This window comes from Myotis nattereri (genome assembly GCF_964212035.1).
Source record: "Myotis nattereri genome assembly, chromosome: 3".
NCBI classification, from domain to species: Eukaryota; Metazoa; Chordata; class Mammalia; order Chiroptera; family Vespertilionidae; genus Myotis; species Myotis nattereri.
The window spans coordinates 45,017,162-45,036,117 of NC_138077.1; the positions used below are offsets into that span (position 1 = coordinate 45,017,162).

Below are 18,956 nucleotides of genomic sequence, written 5' to 3' on the forward strand. Positions count from 1 at the left end.
CATCGCCATCTTGTGGCTATGGCTGCCTCCATCTTTGTGACAGCGTGATGGTCAATTTGCATATTCCCTCTTTATTAGATAGGATTTGTGGGAGTGTGTGTGTGTGTGTGTGTGTGTGTGTGTGTGTGTTGAGCAGTGTGAGTCATAAAGTGCTCAATATTTATTCAGTCATGACTTTTGCCTAGTACTAAGAGTTTATATTTTTGAGTACTTGCAATATGCCAGGCAGTATTCTAAGTTCTTCATAACACAGTGAACAATGTTTAAACTGCCCTTTAACTATTCAATTCAACATTGTTTCAGGTGGTGTCTGGATGGAACTATGAAGTTACTTACTTAATTCAGCAAACTAATTGTTCCAAGGAGAATTTTAAATTCTTAACCCAAGACTGCAAGCCCCTTCACAATGGTGTAAGTTGGCAAAAATTGAATTATAAAGTTATTAGCATTTGGTGTCCAGTATTTACAGGTGTGGGAATACTCAGCTACATAGGAAGACTTAGTCACTAAGATTTTAGATGACATGCATGAATTCACAGCCACATTCTCCAAGTCACTAGTGAAGCTGCCTTACCTACCTGGTCAAAAGATCTGTACATCTGGCAATAAGCATTTACAGGTATAGCCAGGGCTTGAGATAAAATGATGCCATGTCAAGTTTGTCTGTTCATGTCTTCACACTTTCCTGTCTCCCTTTCTTCCCACCTGCTTAAGGTCCTTCCCAGTGCTCCTGAGCTCTGCACAGGACACTCCTAAACTTCCAACTTTCTTTTGCTTATTTTCTCCCCTTCCCTCCCCACCCCTGTCTTTATTTTTAACTAGAGGCTCAGTGCATGAAATTTGTGTACGGGGGGGGGGGGAGGGGGTCCCTCAGCCTGGCCTATGCCCTCTTGCAGTCTAGGAGCCCTAGAGAGTTGTCTGACTGATGGCTTAGTGGGCCTTAGCTGTCAGTCGGACATCCTTAGCATTGCCACGGAGGTGGGAGAGGCTCCCACCAATGCCACTGTGTTTGCCAGCCATGAGCCTGGCTTCTGGCTGAGTGGCGCTCCCCCTGTGGGAGTGCTCTCACCACCAGGGGGCAGCTCCTGCAATGGGTGTCTGCCCTCAGGTGGTAAGCACGCATCATAGTGACCGGTCATTCTAGCATTCGGTCAATTACATATTAGCCTTTTATTATGTAGAATGCACTGTAGATGAGGCCCCATAGAACCATAAGAAATGCAAAAAATTCACTGTTAACTCATTCTCAAATTGCCCCCATCTAAAATCAGATTGCCTCCCCCCACCCCCCCTCCCCGTGGGACGTGTGGTGCACCTTGGGAACCACTGGGCTTGACACTTCCTCTCTGAGCTTCATTTCTGAATACATATGCTTATACCATGGGAATTATAATCTCTTCTCCACCTACCTCACTGGGTTGTCATGAGGAGGTTCTGAGCTAATAAACCTAGAAATGTTTCATCAAGTAAGTGATGTCTAAACGGAAAGAGATTGTTATTTTTAAGCCCACAGGTACCCTCGAAGTTAGCAGGTGCTAATTAGGGGAGGAGGGCATGATTGTTTCCTGGTACTATAGCTATGGAAGCTTTGCAGATGGTTCTACAGGCCTTGGAGGGGCAGCCTCTGGCCAGCAGTCCTGTAATGATGGTTGTCCCTGGAGGCACTGGTGGGGGGCGGGGGGCAGAGCATTAGGCGGGCACTAGGGGGGCAGTGAGGCTGAACAGGGAGTAACTCAAACCTTCTCGCTTGGCGCCATTCTTTAAATTGTACGTGGCTGTTTCGCAGCTGTACCTGCTCAGGGCGGGGCTTCAATCTCCTGGAGCAGTGTGGGGGCTGGGCTAGGGCGGAGCAAGGTGGGGTAGGAGGGTGGTTCAGGGTACTTCCTCTGCAAAGAAGGCGCTGCTGTTGTGGAGTGGGGGGGGAAGGGTCGGACTCTGGGGGGCTGCTCAGGCCTGCCTCCACCTGGGTCTGGAGTTGTAGGGAAGAGAGGCATACCCAGCCCCAGTGGAGGGGGCCCAGCAGTGACGGGCCATGGGCCCTGGGGGCACGGATGGGTGGTCGCCATCATGCTATTGTGGGCGTCCCTGGCGGGGGTGACAGGGGAAGAGATCAGGAGTTGGAGGTGGGAGCTGCAACTACCCCTGAGGCTGGGTCTTCTCCTGTCTGGTCAGCCTCCCCGTCCCCGTAGGGGTGTGGGGGCTGGGGTAGGGTGTCCATGCAGGGGGATTGGAAGAGCTTCCTATGGCCGCTTCCTCTTCCTTCTTTGCAGTTGGTGCTCCTGTCAGGCACTCTCCTCAGAACCCAGGGAATTTGGCTCCAGCCGCCCACCCCCTGCTGAGCATGCATCAATATGCAAATTGGTCATTATGGGGACACCCTCATGGACAAATTAGCATATTACCTCTTTATATGTATAGACTACAGGCCCAGTGCACAAAAATTTGTGCACTGGGTGGGGGAGGGGTCCCTCATCCCGGCCTGTGCCCTCTCGCAGTCTGGGACCCCTCGGGAGATAACGACCTGCTGGCTTAGGCCTGCTCCCGGGTGGCAGAGGGAAGGCCCAATCCCTAGGTGCAGCCCCTGGTCGGGCTCAGAACAGGGCTGATTGGGGAGTTGGGACACCGCCCCCTGTCATGCACAGAGCAGGGCGGATTGCCACCCTCAGTCACGGTCAGGGTAGGCCGGTTGGGGGGTTGGGGCACTGCCCCCTGTCACACTCAAGGCAGGGTCGATGGGCAGGTTGCGGCGCTACCCCCTGTCATGCACAGAGCAGGGGGATCAGGGGGTTGGGGTGCTGCCCCCTGTCACTCACAGAGTAGGGCTGATAGGGGAGTTGGGGCACCGCCCCCTGTCACACACAGAGCAGGGCGGATCATGGGGTTGGGGCACCGCCACTGTCACACACAGGGTAGGGCCGATAGGGAGGTTATGGCTCTACCCCGTCACACACAGAGCAGGGCCCGTGGGGTGGGGGGGTTGGGGAGCCACACCCTGTCACACACAGAGCCGCAGGGCAGTCAGGGGGTTGGGGAGCTCCCCCCTATCAGGCACAGAGCAGGGCTGTCAGGGGGTTGGGGTGCCTTCCCCTGTCACGAACAGAGCAGGGTGGATAGGGAGGTTGTGGCCCCTCCCGCTGTCACACACAGAGCCGCAGGGCGATCAGGGGGTTTGGGCGCCGCCCCCTGTCACGCTGATCCCAGTGCCGGAGGCCTTGCGGCTCCGCTGATCCCTGTGCTGGGAGGCATGTTACCCTTTGACTATATAGGATTGAGGCCTGGTGCACAGGTTGGGGCTGGCTGGTTTGCCCTGAAGGGTGTCCTGGATCAGAGTGGGGGTCCCCACTGGGGTGCCTGGCCATCCTGGGTGAGGCGATGATGGCTGTTTGCAGCTGGTCACACACCCTTCAGGGTGGGGGTCCCCACTGGGGTGCCTGGCCAGTCTGGGTGAGGGGCTGAGGGCTGTTTTCAGGCTGGCGGGTGACTGAAGCTCCCAACCGCTCCTTTTTTTCTTTTTTCTTTTTAATTCTGGGCCAGCTTTAGCTCTGAGGCTCCAGCTCTTAAGCCTCCGCTGCTGAAAGCAGGTTTCTGGCCTTTGTTTACCTTCTGTATTTGAAACAATGTTGCGATCCTGCTGGCTGAAGCCCAGCGACTAAAGCCGGTTTCTGGGGTTTTGTTTAGCTTCTATATTTGTAACATAGTTGCTTAGACTTGCAGCTCAGAGGCTGGCGAGGCAGGCGGGGAACGTTGGAATCCTCCGTCACTGAAGCAAGCAAGCCTCATGTTCGCTTTAAGCTGCCTGGCTGCCGGCCGCCATTTTGGATGGAAGTTAATTTGCATATCGCCCTGATTAGCCAATGGGAAGGGTAGCGGTCGTATGCTAATTACCATGTTTCTCTTTTATTAGATAGGATAACACATCCTGAGCCCCCACCACTTTATCAGAACCAAAATTATGCTACAAGAGAGTATCACAAGGTGGCAGTAGTTAGTGCATTGCAGATGCCTAAAACACAATGACCATCCCAGGGATATTTCCACTGTAGCAGAAAACTACTTTAAGCAAGGGATTGCTTCAAGCCCTTTAGTCTGTTATTCTACTTCTACAATTTTATTATGTAGGAAGAAAATGAGGAGTCCAGATAGTAAGATTATTATTAGTAGTAGTAGTATTAATATACATTATTATTATCAGCAGTATTATTAATACTAGAAGCCCGGTGCACAAAAATTTGTCTACCGGGGGGGGGTCCCTCAGCCCGGCCTGTGCCCTCTCACAGTCTGGGACCCCTCGGGGGATGACCACCTGCTGATTTAGGCCTGCTCCCGGGTGGATTGGGCCTAAGATGGCAATCAGACATCCCTCTGGCAGCCCAGCAGCCCTCGGGGGATGTCCACTTGCCAGTGGGGAGCACACCTAAGCTGCAGTTGGATATCCTTAGCGCTGCTGAGGAGGCAGGAGAGCTTCCCACCACCACCATTGTACTGGCATTCATCAGCTTGGCTTGTGGCTGAGCAGAGCTCTCCCATGTGAGAGTGCACTGACCACCAGAGGGCAGCTCCTGCATTGAGCGTCTGCCCCCTTGTGGTCAGTGTGTGTCATAGTGACCAGTCATTCCCAGTCTTTCTGCTGTTAGGGTCAGTTTGCATATTACCCTTTTACTATATAAGATAGAGGCCTGGTGCATGGGTGGGAGCTGGCTGGTTTGCCCTGAAGGGTGTCCTGGATCAGGTTGGGGGTCCCGCTGGGGTGCTTGTCCAGCCTGGGTGAGGGGCTGATGGCTGTTTGCAGCTGGTCACACCCCCTTCAGGGTGGGGGTCCCTACTGGGGTGCCTGGCCAACCTGGATGAGGGGCTGATGGCTGTTTTCAGGTTGGCCACACACCCTTTAGGGTGGGGGTCCTCACTGGGGTGCCTGGCCAGTCTGGGTGAGGGGCTGAGGGCTGTTTTCAGGCTGGTTGGTGATTGAAGCTCCCAGGCTATCCTTTTTTTCTTTTTTAATTCTGGGATTTATTTACTTTCTATAATTGAAACTTTGTTGCCATCACTGGAGCTGAGAGCCAGGCTCCTGCTCGCTCCAGCTCTGAGGCCACAGCCTGCTGAAAGCAGTTATCTGGGGTTTGTTTAGCTTCTATAATTGAAACTTTGTTGCTTTTGGAGCTCAGAGCTGGTAAAATAAGATATTATTCTATCTCTTCTTTTCCAATGCTTATGTTTTGTTCTGTTTCTCAGTGAATTGACCAAACATCCAGAGATATTCCAAACACATTTATGTTTCATTCCTGATTTTATTGGGAAAGCATCTACAATTTTGTTATTTATAATATTTGCTATGGGTCCCAGTTAGGCATTCTTGTCATATTAAAGAAGCATCCTTGCATTCCTGCTTTTATAGAAGTTTGTTTAGTTTTTAAATAAGATATTGGCATTAACAGACTCATAGATACAGAGAACAGACTGACAGCTGTCAGAGGGGAGACAAGTTGTGGGGTTAGGTGAGAAAGATGAAAGAATTAAGCAAAAAAACAAAACCCAAAAAAACTCACAGACACTGATTACCTGAGAAAAGAGGGGTGGGAGAAAGTAGAAGAATATTAAGGGAGGATAAGTGATGACAGGAGACTTGACTTTGGGTAGTAAACACTCAATACAATATGTATACAATACAGATGGTGTATTATAGAATTGTACACTTGAAATCTATATAATTAACCAATGTCACCCCAACAAATATTTTTAAGAAAAAAGAGAATTTTGTGTTAGAATTTAGCAAATGCTTTAAATATTTATTGAAACATCATATTATGCATTTCTAATTTAATCTGTTATGTTGTTTTGACAACTTTCCTAATAGTTACCTCTAGGTTCATAAATTCTCTTTGCTTAGTGTTAATTATTCTTTAAATATGCATTTGGATTTATTTTTAGCTCAAGAAGTCTACATCTTTATTCCTAAGTTAAAGTGGTTTGACAGTTTTCTGGGTGTGGTTGTGTGTGCATTCTATTTTTTTCAGGCTTGGTATCCAGATTATAGTTTTCTAGAATGGGTCGGGTATGTGTTACATGCAGTTGAGTCAGCACTGATTCCTAGTGACCCTGTGAATGCGTGATGGCCACACTGTCTTGACCTCAGCAGCTCTGCTGAACACCTATAGACTCATTTCTATGGCTTCTTTTATGGAGTCAGTCCATGTCATATTTGCTCCTCTGCTTTCCCTACTGCCTTCTATTTTTTAGTTAGGTGGTTAGCCACTATTTTTTGGCTGGGGTAGCTTGCCACTATTTCCTATATTCAGAAAGAGTTTACATAGGAGGGAAGTAAATTTTTCTCAATTACAAAAATTATTCATCTATAAAACATCTATGTTGTTTGGAGGTGAGAAACGGAATGGAAGTTGAGAGTAATGATAGCATTCTCTGTTCTTCAGTTATTGGTCCATTCAAATTTGTTCTAGTGTTTAAGTCAGCGTTGGCTATTTATAGTTTTCCAGAAAAGTATTCATTTCTTTGGGATTTAAAGTAACATACACTTGTTCATAATTATTCTGTTATATTTTTAGCTTCTTTGTTCCTTTGCTATAATGCCTTTTTTTTTTTTTGCATTTGATTTTTTTCTTATCCCAAGAATGAGCATTAGATTCAGTTACTAATGCTAGTGCTTTCTGTTTTCTAGTTCATCAGTTTTGCTTTATTTTTTCCTCCTTTTTTGTTTTGCTTAAGGCTATTTATTATTCTTTTCCTTTTTCTAACTTCCTGATGTAAACACCTCAATTTGAGGTTGTTTTATTTGTTTCTTGCCTCTCTCTTTAAATTATGAAAGTGTATAAAGCCATGAGTTTAATTCCAAATGCTGCTCTGTCAACATTATATAAAATTCTCAGTTTTCTTATTGTGTTTCTTATATTTTTCCTTATCCAAAGAAGACTCTGACTATTTAGGTAAATGTGTTTAGATTTCCAAGTAGTTTCTTGTTTATTTGTTTAAATGTATTTTTAGGAATTCTTTTCTTTTGGTGCTGAGGTCAAAGGACCTGCCAGTATTGTTTCATTTTAGAAATTTATTGAGCCTTTCGTGTAACCTAATATAAAAGCACTTAAAAATATCTGTGCCATACTTATAAAAATATCATTTGAGTCATATGGATCATATGAAAATACCACCTAAATACTTTTTTATTATTTTATTTATTTTCTATTATTTTATTCATTTTTAAATCCATTTGATCTATCTAAAATTTAAGGTTGTACATAAAATTTCTACACCACCATTATTTTAATCTATTTCTATACATATATATATCTAATTTCTCTTTCATGTAGTTTCACTCCATCCTTCTAGACAATATCTTTATAAAAATAAAATTATCTTCTTTACTACAATCATGAGTTTTTTTGTTACCTTAAAGTTTCCTTTGTCCAATATTAATAATACTCTAGATCCTTTTTCTGTTCATATTTGCTTCATATAGTTTTTTTAATATATTTTATTGATTTTTTACAGAGAGGAAGAGACAGGGATAGAGAGTTAGAAAAATCAGTGAGAGAGAAACATTAATCAGCTGCCTCATGCACACCCCCTAATGGGGATGTGCCCACAACCAAAGTACATGCCCTTGACCTGAATCAAACCTGGGACATTTCAGTCTGCAGGCTGAAACTCTATCCACTGAGCAAAACCGGTTAGGACGCTTCATATAGTTTTGATCATTCATTATGTTTAATCTACCTTTATCTTTTATATTACAAGATATTATCCTTGAAAATGTAATATATTAATTTTGCTTTTAACTTAATACAGAAGTCTTTGCCTTTCTCTTTTTAAATATGTTTTTATTGATTTTTAGAAAGAGAGGATGGATGAGTGATAGAGAGATAGAAATATCAACGAGAGAGGAACATAATCAACTTCCTCTTGCACATCCCACTCTGGGCATCCAGCCCGCAACCCAGGCATGTGCCTTGACCAGGAATCTAAATGTGATCTCTTGGTTCCTGTGCTGATGCTCAACCACTGAGTCACATGGGCTGATCTAGAATTCGTTGACCTTCTAAAAGAAATTTTACCCATTCAAATATTTTATTTGTTAAATATATTTTTATCGAGTTCAGAGAGGAAAGGAAGGGGAAAAGAGATAGAAACATCAATGAGTGAGAGAACCATTGATCAGCTGCCTCTTGCACACCCACACTAGGGATCAAGCAGGCAACCTGGGCATATGCCCTGACTGGGAATCAAACCATGACCTCCTGGTCCATAGGTTGATGCTAAACCACTGAGCCATGCTTCAAGAGCTATATAATTATTATTTCTATACTAGGTATTCTTGTCATCTTATTTCATGTGTTTGTGTAAATACATTTATTGTTGTTAATGCTAATACCAAATAGTTTCTTATTCTCTCTTTGGCAATGGAATTATGTTTTGTATTGTTTTCTATGTGAAGTCAACATCCTATATTTAATATTACTAGTTGTTTACTTTAAAGGTTCTTAAGAACGTTTTTAACTTATTTCCTTTTTAAAAACTAGGATACCGGTAAATGTACAGATCATGCATACATGGATCCTCAGCTAAGAATTGCTTCCTTCTCACAGAAGTGTCAGATGTTATCAGGTATGCAATAATACATGTTTGTCCTCTAGTAGTACATGTTCATCACAGACAACTGGCTAGGTGTTTTTATAGCAATTGTGCTTTAGGTCATATTATATAATCAACAACCCTTACAGCTGTGCTGTAGCTGATACAGTTGGGACTGCTCTGCAAGTGGACAGAAGAAAAGATTTATGTTCTTTGGACAAAGCTGATCTCTACACAAAGTCAGCTGGTCTTCCTTGTGTATAAGATGTCACTACATCAGGTGTTATAAATTGGGGAAGCTGAATCGCCTATTTAATCACTCAGAATAAATTCCTTTCAATTAAATACTTTTTTCTCCTGCATGTTATAATGGGGGGGAAAGTGAGATAGTGCAAGTTTATGGTCAAACCAGTGTTTCTTATACCAAGAGTTGGCTTTTCTCATACTTGGAATATGTTTGCATACATTCCACAGTGAGAAGCATCATTGAAGCTCCCTGCTTACCAGAATCAGAGGACTTAAAATTTTCCCACTAGAGAATCATTCCTTTAAATGAAGTGTTGCTTTTTTACACTTGCTTTCAAAAACGCAAAAATCTAGGAACAGTGCAGCAGATTGATATTGAAGGTGTACTAACTAACACCTTCTGATGGAAGGTTTCCCTAAATGCCCTTGACTCTGAGGAGAGGAAAAGAGGGCAGGCAGTAAGGTGAAGGTCACACAGACAACCTCTACCCACTCACTACTGGCCTTTAGGCTGCACATGGCCCCCTATAAATGAGTGCTGGCCAATGCTCAGGAGAGGTCCTAGGCTAGACAGCTCCTTCAGTACACACACTGACTTAAAACCTGCTTCTTCTTTCAGGGACGAATTTCATGATAGGTTGCCTTGGCTGCCCCTCAGAGATACCTGTCGACCACCCAAGTCTGAAAGAGGCTCTGACTCATTCCATTACAAAGCTTAATGCAGAGAATAATGCAACTTTCTATTTCAAGATTGACATTGTGCACAGCGCAACATCGCAGGTCTGTAAATTAAGCTACAAAGATAGTGATATAGTCTATGTGCAAACTGCTTACTAATATTGCCACTGATCTTGGGTTGGAAATAGTGTACCTGGTAAAAGGAATTGAATGTCAAGTCTCAACCTCACTACATGCTTGCTATGTGGTCTTGAACAAGTCATTTAGAACATTCCATTTTCTGTGTGTAACGGACTGGGGTGAGACTCAAATAAGATAATATATGTCAAGCATTGGCGGGGTAGCTCAGTTGGGTAGAGCATTGTCCCAATATGCCAAGGTTGCAGGTTTGATCCCCGATCAGGACACATACAAGAAGCTACCAGTGAATGCATAAATAAATGGAACAAAAAAAGAGATAATATATGTCAATACATTATCTTTTCAAACTTTAAAGTGTTATATAAATTCTAGACAATTTATATAATTAATAAAATGTAGGGCAAGAAAAAGCTACTCTTGTTCTATGCCTTTCTAGAGTCACTTAGTGCCTTGGGATCAGCCACATGTCAGTCTATCATCACCCAGACTCTCTTCACACTTTCATCTCCAGGTCACTTGCCCCATGCCTAGGTGTCCTTCCAGCCCACAAATGTACATCTAGGGCTTCATCTTTTCTTCCATGCCCTGTCAATAGATAAGGAGCATCCTAGTCTGGGGGTCAGAAGACACAGTTCTTTCTACCAGAGCCTCAGCCCTCATGTCCTGGGTAATCCCGGGCTGTCATTCAGACTCACTCAGTCTTGTGCCCCATCTGTAAAATGAATGGCTGGGTGAGAAGAGCCCAAATTTATTCCATCTCTAACAGCATCTGAGTAATCTATTCATGGGCATATTCTTATTATAAACCTCAAAACTGGCCTTCCTAAATGTGAACAAAATAGAACCAACAAAAGTAATCAAAATAGAACCTAACTGTTTCAGCAAACCAACATAATCTGATGGGTGGAGGGGTACTTCAATTATAGCAATTCATACTTTTTGCTCAGTAATTGAATTTCTAGAAATTTAAAATAGAGTCTTTATAGACAATGATACTCATTGCAGCTTTAACTATAAAAGACAACATGGTAAACTGTCAAAACTGATGAATAATATAGAAATGATCAAATACTGTCTGGCATATCCTCAAAACAGAGTACCAAGAAGCAATTTTAAAGCATCTTTGTGAGGAGTTCTTGATGTGGGAAATGCCTTGTGTTAAAATATGCAGTGGGGAAAAAAGAGGCCATAAAATTGACTATACATTCTGTTGCCAGGTGTGTTATAAAAAGTACAGAAAACAATTAGAAAGGAAACAAATACCTCCAACTATTCACAGTGGTGGTTTAGGTATGGCACAATGGGCTGTTTACTTTCATCTTCTAATTTCCTGTATTAGTTTCACTACTGCAGGGGAAACCTAACCAAATCTTATTAAAGTCAAAACTGACACTTTGCTCTCTCTCCTACTCACCAACTTATTCCTGCCCCTGACACCACAACCTTTCACCCTCATTTCATGGGCACAATGACCCACGTTAGTGGTGTACTCACATGGTACACCAACCATTGTATTCTTTTTTTTAATTTAAATTCTTTATTGTCTAAAGTAGTGCATATGTCTCCTTTTTCCCCTATTAACCACTCTCAGGCCACTCCCACCCCCAGCACGTACGCTCACCCCCCTAGTGTCTGTGTCCATGGGTTATGCTTATAGGCATGTATACAAGTCCTTTGGTTGCTCTCTTACCCACCCACATCCCCCAATGCTATTTAGTTTGTCAGCTTTTCTTCTCACTTCATATTTCTGCTTTCTTGTGAATCTCCCTTATTCTTGATGCAGGAATACACTCTGCTCCACCATATATTGCATATCAGAGGTTTGTTGTCAGGAGAGAAACACTCATTTTTTACATGACTATCTAGTCTCCATATACATACAGTTCTCTGTAAGTTAATGAATCAACATACAAGCACGGAGTGTATTTGTTTATGCTAAGGATGCCCAGGGAATAACAGGTAATGCTGTTAATTGAAAGGAACTGACATTCCTTCACTTGCCAAGTCAATTTGAAATATGGTGAGAATCTCAAACTTACTTACAAAAGATGAATCTTTTACTGGTTTTTACATTTAAAGAGAACAATTTGGCATTTCTGACATGATTATTCAAGGAAGCCCTGCTGGAAGCAGCCGAGTTACTGGAAATCCACTTACCATGTAATCAATTTGCCAAATGACCAATTTTTGCCAAAGATTTATTTTACAGGTTTGGTCTTGCCTTGGATTTGCATATTTAATCCTATTAGGATACATGTCCATTGCAAGCTGGTTTCAGATGCCAAATATTTCTTAAATTCTCCATCTGCACATGTGAATGTTGTGATTTCTGTCATTGGCCTTTTATTTTTCCCTGCCTCTGCAGCCACTGTCCCCACTCTTGTCCATATTCATCCCTGTCTTTGCTCAGATGAATATACTTCAAGGATCTTTGCGTGCACCTTCAGGAATTTTTCTTTTAACAAAGTATTAGAAATGTCAAGGCGTATGTATAGTATGTCTAAGACTTCCGATGCAAATTGCCAAATTGCCAAACTATTTGCAGTTATGCCAATTTACATTCAGACCACCTGGCCATAGGACCTTGATCATCTTGCTTTGAGTTCTATTCCTACCAACAGTGACTGAGGCTGTGTGCTCCCCACACGTGGCCAATACCAGGTATCACCTCTGTTTTTCATCTTTGCCAACATGTGGAAGATTAAAATGCTGTTGCATTGTGTGTTTTTTTAATATTTGGTTATTAATGAAGATAGTCATTTGTTTCTGGCTTACTGGCCATTTTAACTTCTTTTCTGAAATATTTGTTCATGTCTTTTGTTCATTTTTTTCATGTTGGGCTTTACATGTATAAGAATATTAATCTTATACCATATTTTCCCCAGGTTTTATATTTTTACTTTGCTTGCTGTGATGTTTGAGAATTAGTTGTCCTTTCTGTCTGAACAAATTTAGACATGTTTTCTCCCTCTGCTTTTCACCTAAATATAGCCTGCTTCCTCTTGAGACCTGATGGGTACATATTTATAGCTTTTGAGCTTATTTCTTTAATTTAAATTGTTAATACATTTGGAATTTATTTTGCTCTGTGGTTATCTCTATCTTAATAACAAAGGTTGAGTAGGATGGGTTTGAGCAGGGAAGACATTTGATAAGAATGACACCAGATAATAATGGCAATATAGATGCTATCGTGAGGCCCTCAAATGGAAGAGTTATATATCTATTTACTTCCTTCTTCTTGACCCTAAATAGAGTTGAGCCATTAGTTGTGGTTTGTGTCACATATTGTCCAGTTTCTTGGGCAACATTACTTTGATCAACATTATTATTATGGAAAATTAGATTAAGATATATTCTAAAATGAGCAAGAAAACTTATGATCACCAAAATATAGACCCCCAAACCCTCTAAGAACCTTCCTCCCCATTTACACCTAACCTGGAGTCTTAAAAGTTAAGTATCAAATTTTTCTTAAAAATCTAACCATGTTTACCCAGCAGATCAATGCCAGAAAAAATAGAGGGGAGCTTAGCTCTTCCTATGACTCTGTTCTGCTCTCTTCCTCCCACCACACGTTTTCCATGCTTTTAAAAAACACAGAGATAGGGAAGACTGTTGTGGTTTGCTTTTTCAAACGAGATTCTACTATCACCCTGTGACTTTATTATTTTATTTCTTAATACACTTTTATTGATTTTAGAGAGAGAAGAAGAGAGAAGGAAAGAGAACCATCAATCCGCTGTCTCCTTCAGGCCCCGCCCCTTCCCACCTGGAATAAAACCCGCAACCTGGGCGTGTGCCCTGACTGAGAATCAAACTCAGGACCCCGTGGTGCCTGTGATGATGAACTGAGCCACACCAACCAGGGCTGTAACTTCATTTATAAAAATAATATTCATCTCTCCAGGTCAACGGATATATTTATGTGTTCTTTTACACACACACACACACACACACATTTAGATCCTAGAATCAAGTATTGAATAACTTGGACTAGAAAATCAACTAACTTTTGAACACAAAATTTAAAGTCATTTTTACCAAGCATATTTTTTAAGTGTAAGAGATGTAAGATATGGCATTTTGAAATGACTTTTAAAAAGCCATATGTGCAATTTTATTGAAGTCAGTGCATTTTTAAAAAGTGTGAGTTTAATTTTTTTAAACAAATAAAGTGTGCCTGTTTTATATAAAAAATAAATTAATTGGGCCACAAAATATTCATTGTGGACACAGCACTGTATAAAGATTAAAACTGTTGCTATAGTACTGGCCGATGTGGCTCAGTTGGTTGAACAATGCCCTGAGCACCAAAAGTTTGTGGATTCAATTCCCAGTAAGGTCTCATGCCCAGGTTGTGAATTTGATCCCCAGTAAGGGGCATGCAGGAGGCAGCTGATCAATGTTTCTCTCTCCCTCTTCCTCTCCCTCTAAAAATCAATTTTTTAAAAAAAACTATTGATAGAGATTAAAATGGTTTCTTAATATAAAATATTTAAGAAAGGCAAACTAAAAAATCCAAAGAATTTTCATAATCACATAATTTAACCCACAATTTCTGTAGTGACACTAACTCAGTATTTCTCTGATTCAGGACTTTGCAGGACAATAAGGCATACTTAAAGAAAATGTTTAAGTTTTTCATCCTATTCTTCTTAGATTCTATTACAACTTGAGTGCTTGAATGTTGTTGAAGAATAAAACTCAGAAAAGTATAAATATTGTAGCCTGTTTCCTAACAGCCAAATATTTTACACATGCATACAAACTAAAAATTTAATTTCAAACATTTGTACTTTATTTGTATACCTCTCATTTGAGCAGTGTATAATTAAAATTAATATTCTCCCCTAAGATTCCTTAGGGTAGAAACATATCATTTATTATATAATATTAGAGGCCCAGTGCATGAAATTCATGCACTGGAGGGGGTGTCCCTCACCCCAGCCTGCACCCTCTCAAATCTGAGACCTCTCGGGGAATGTCCTACTGCCGGTTTAGACCCGATCCCTGTCAGTCAGACATCCCTCTCACAATCTAGAACTGCTGGCTCCCAACCGCTCGCCTGCCTGATTGCCCCTAACTGCTTCTGCCTGCCAGCCTGATCACCCCCTAACCACTCCCCTGCCAGCCTGATCCATGCCTAACTGCTCCTCTGCCAGCCTGGTCGCACCCAACTGCCCTCCCCTGCTAGCTTGATCACCCACAACTGCCCTCCCCTGCCAGCCATCTTGTGACCACATGAGGGCGGCCATCTTGTGTGAGGGCATGGTGGTCAATTTGCATATTAACTCTTTATTATATAGGATTAATTAAGGTTCTACTTTGTGCTAATTAATTTTCCAGCCGGTGAGTGGATACAAATATATTATTGAGTTCACGGCCAGGGAAACCACATGTTCCAAGGAAAGTAATAAAGAGTTGACCGAAAGTTGTGAAATCAATAAACATGGGGTGAGTAGTCATGCAACTCTCTACTTATTCCCTGGAAATCTACTTGATATCTTATACTTGTTTAAGATTTCATGAATAACACTGTTCTCTCTTTTGGCTTTTGTTTTCACGGATAGGAAATTCTAAGATGCACTGCTGAGGTTTACTATCGGGTAGGTGGGAAGAATAGAATTGAGACTACTGTCAAATGTCAGTCACCGGGAAAGGTATGTTTCTAATTAGTCAGCTTGGGTAAATTTTGCTCTGCAAAGTCCTATTTGAAAATGAACCACTATTTAAATGAATTGGGGAACTATATTTTTAGAATGGAGAGAACTCTCACATTTCTGTGCTGAACTCTCTTTTTAATGTCTAGAAAGGAAAACAACAGTCAGTCCCCTAATCACTTCTCACCCTTTGTCAGTGTTCCATCCTTCAGGAGGTTCTCTCTTAATGAAGGGCAGCCCCTGCCTTGCAGAGCCAATACTAGCTCTGGGGCTTTAAGATGTGCCTGAGATGCTTCACTGGCATCGGCCTCCATCCAAGGGACTTGGGAGAAATACAGATCTCAGACCCCACTCCACATCGACTGAATCCAAATCTGCATTTTAGCATGGTCCTCAGAGTTTCATACCCACATTCAAGTGTGAGAAGCATTAGTTTGTATCATCTTTTCCAATTCTTAAGAAAACCTTGTAAGACTTTTCCCACTGTCAAGGATGAGACACTAAAAATTACAAAGATGCTGAGATCCTGGATTGGATAATAATATGATCAAGTTCTTGCTCTGTCCCAGGCACTGTACTGAGGACTTCACACATATTTTCTCTTGACAACTCTCTGAGGCAGGTGCTGCTGTTATTCCTATTTTAGAGATGAGAAAAGTGAAGCTAGTGATGCATGGATGCAAGTGTAGGTGAAATCAGAGTCATCCCTGTTCACATGATGCTAACAGCTAGGCTCTGGCTTATTTGACTCCAAAGACCATGTTCTTTGCATCACTGAACACTGCCTCCAGCATCCTGTTCTCACCAGTAGTGAAATGTAGGTGGGAATCATCCAGATCTTCAATGCGAGTAGCCTCTTATCTTTTTTTTCTGATTTAGATATTTGCCCTGTATAGGTATATATGTAGTCTCACACAGACATTATACAAAGGCTGGTTTTCAAGCTTGTGAATATGTCCTAATGTGTTTCATCCCAACAACGTAATTGTGGGCACATGCTGCATATATATTTAGTACATAAAGCCATTTTGGGTCTTTTGGTATAAAAACTGTAATTGTGCTAATAGAATTAGTATCAATTAATAAATAACGTGCCATGGTGTTATGTAGTTCAACCACCCAATTTTTCCAGATGAAGAAAAACCTCTACAGTTTAGAGGAGAATTTTTAAGAAATATCCACAAATTATAAAATCAATCAAAAGAGGAAAAGATGTTCATTCTCATCCTTTCTGCAATATTAGCATAGCATTTAAAACCTGGCTAAAGATTTGCTCCATTTTAAACCAAGATGGCGTTGACAGGTCTTAATCCCTTCTTTCTTAATTGAGAGTGTGGTTTCCACAGTGATGCATTCATCTTAATATTTCCTGGTTAGACCACATTGCTGAAAAGACCTCCAGGTCTTTCACCTTTCCAGTCAGTACAAGTGGCGGAAACAAAAGAAGGAACAACTGTAAGTCCACCCCACACTTCCATGGCACCTGTTCAAGATGAAGATCAGGACTCAGAAAAAGAACAAGGACCCACTCGTTATCATGGCTGGGGCCATGAAAAGCAAATAAAACATGGTCTTGGCCATGGCCATAAACGTGACCATGACCAAGGCCATGGGCACAAAAAGACATGGTCTTGGCCATGGACATAAAATGGAAAATGGCTCACAGCCAGTTGGCCTGGAGGTCAAATACCCCCAAGTATTACCTACAATAATCAAGACTTAACTACAACAAGACTGTTCACAAAGCCCACAAGGGGTTGCACCAAGAAGGAATAAAAAATGCGGAGACAAAGAAACAGAACACAAATGACAGAAATGGAGAATATAGAGTTCAAAACCACACTTTTAAGGTCTGTCAAGAACTGTCTAGAAGCTGCCGATAAACTTAGTAAGGCCCTCGAAAAGACTGGTGAGACCACCGATAAATATAGTGAGATCCTCACGTGTGATAAAGAACCAACTAGAAATTAAGCATACACTGACTGAAATAAAGAATATTATACATACTCCCAACAGCAGACCAGAGGAGCGCAAGAATCAAGTCAAAGATTTGAAATACGAAGAAGCAAAAAACACCTAACCAGAAAAGCAAAATGAAAAAATAATCTGAAAATACAAAGATAGAGTAAGGAGCCTCTGGGACAGCTTCAAGCGTACCAACATCCGAATTATAGGGGTGCCAGAAGAAGAGAGAGAGCAAGATATTGAAAACCTATTTGAAGAAATAATGACAGAAAACTTCCCCTTCCTGGTGAAAGAAATAGACTTACAAGTCCAGGAAGCGCAGAGAACCCCAAACAAAAGGAATCCAAAGAGGACCACACTAAGACACATCATAATTAAAATGCTAACAGCAAAAGACAAAGAGAGAATCTTAAAAGCAGCAAGAGAAAGAAACTCAGTTACCTACAAGGGAATGCCCATATGACTGTCAACTGATTTCTCAACAGAAACTTTGCAAGCCAGAAGGGAGTGGCAAGAAATATTCAAAGTGGTGAATAGCAAGAACCTACAACCAAGATTACTTTATCCAGCAAAGCTATCATTCAGAATTGAAGGCCAGATAAAGAGCTTCACAGATAAGGAAAAACCAAAGGAGTTCATCACCACCAAACCAGTATTATATGAAATGCTGAAAGGTATCCTTTAAAAAGAAGAAGAAGAAGAAAAAGGTAAAGATACAAATTATGAACAACAAATACGCATCTATCAACAAGTGAATCTAAGAATCAAGTCAATAAATAATCTGATGAACAGAATGAACTGGTGATTATAATAGAATCAGGGACACAGAAAGGGAATGGACTGACTATTCTTGGGGGGGAAAGGGGTGTGGGAGATGCGGGAAGAGACTGGACAAAAATTGTGCGCCTATGGATGAGGACAGTGGGTGGGGAGTGAGGGCAGAGGGTGGGGTGGAAATTGGGAGGAGGGGAGTTATTGTGGAAAAAAAGAGGAACAAATGTAATAATCTGAACAATAAAGATTTAATAATAAAAAAAAAACATCGTTGAGAGAGAAACATCAATCAGCTGCCTCTTGCACACCCCCTACTGGGGATGTGCCCGCAACCAAGGTACATGAAAAAAAAAGGGGGGGGGGGGGAATGGCCTAACCCATAGACATAAACATGAGCATGGTCATGGCCATGAAAAACATAAAAATAAAGGAAAACACAATGGAAAGCTCCATGGTTAGAGAACAAGTTCTTTTGAAGATAAGACTACATCTGCACAGACACCAGAGAAGACAGAAGGGCCAAAATCCTCACCTCCCTAGCCCAGTCAGGTGTAGCAGTTGCCTTTCCTGAATTTCGGGACTTAGATCTCATTGCAGCTATAATGACTAATATACCACCAACTCCCACAGAGAATGATGATTCTTGGATCCCTGAAATCCTGATAGATCCCAGTAGCCTTTCATTTAACCTGATATCTGATTTCCCAGAATCAACTTCCTCCAAGTGTCCTGGACGCCCCTGGAAGCCAGTTAATGGAATGAATCCAACTGTGGAAACAAAGAATTTCATGATTTCGATCTCCCTGATGCTTTTTATTAATGTATGCAGCCATGGGTGTTTCTTTAACACTTCATCATCCCCTTTCATCATTGTCCAAATACCCTGATATAATGCACCAAAGAACATGAAGC

The 18,956-nt window shown here is 41.8% G+C and overlaps 1 protein-coding gene and 2 pseudogenes across 3 annotated transcripts in view; all 3 read left to right on the forward strand.

The window, feature by feature from the left end:
- LOC308515343 (histidine-rich glycoprotein-like) overlaps positions 1-18,956 on the forward strand; it is a 285,767-nt pseudogene that overhangs the window by 30,528 nt on the left and 236,283 nt on the right. The gene's annotated exons all lie outside the window — the stretch shown is intronic.
- The window catches only part of LOC308516174 (kininogen-2-like), a 32,021-nt gene that overhangs the window by 11,568 nt on the left and 1,497 nt on the right, over positions 1-18,956 (forward strand). Inside the window, exons 5-9 of the mRNA XM_081087017.1 lie at positions 304-411; positions 8,526-8,610; positions 9,443-9,603; positions 14,992-15,099; positions 15,216-15,305. Of these exons, the coding sequence (XP_080943143.1) occupies positions 304-411; positions 8,526-8,610; positions 9,443-9,603; positions 14,992-15,099; positions 15,216-15,305 (552 nt within the window). The remainder of the gene's footprint in view (positions 1-303; positions 412-8,525; positions 8,611-9,442; positions 9,604-14,991; positions 15,100-15,215; positions 15,306-18,956) is intronic.
- Positions 15,584-18,864, forward strand: LOC308516862 (kininogen-2-like; annotated as a pseudogene). The gene is made up of 3 exons: positions 15,584-15,724; positions 16,683-17,001; positions 18,399-18,864. The product of its transcript is annotated as a kininogen-2-like (transcript).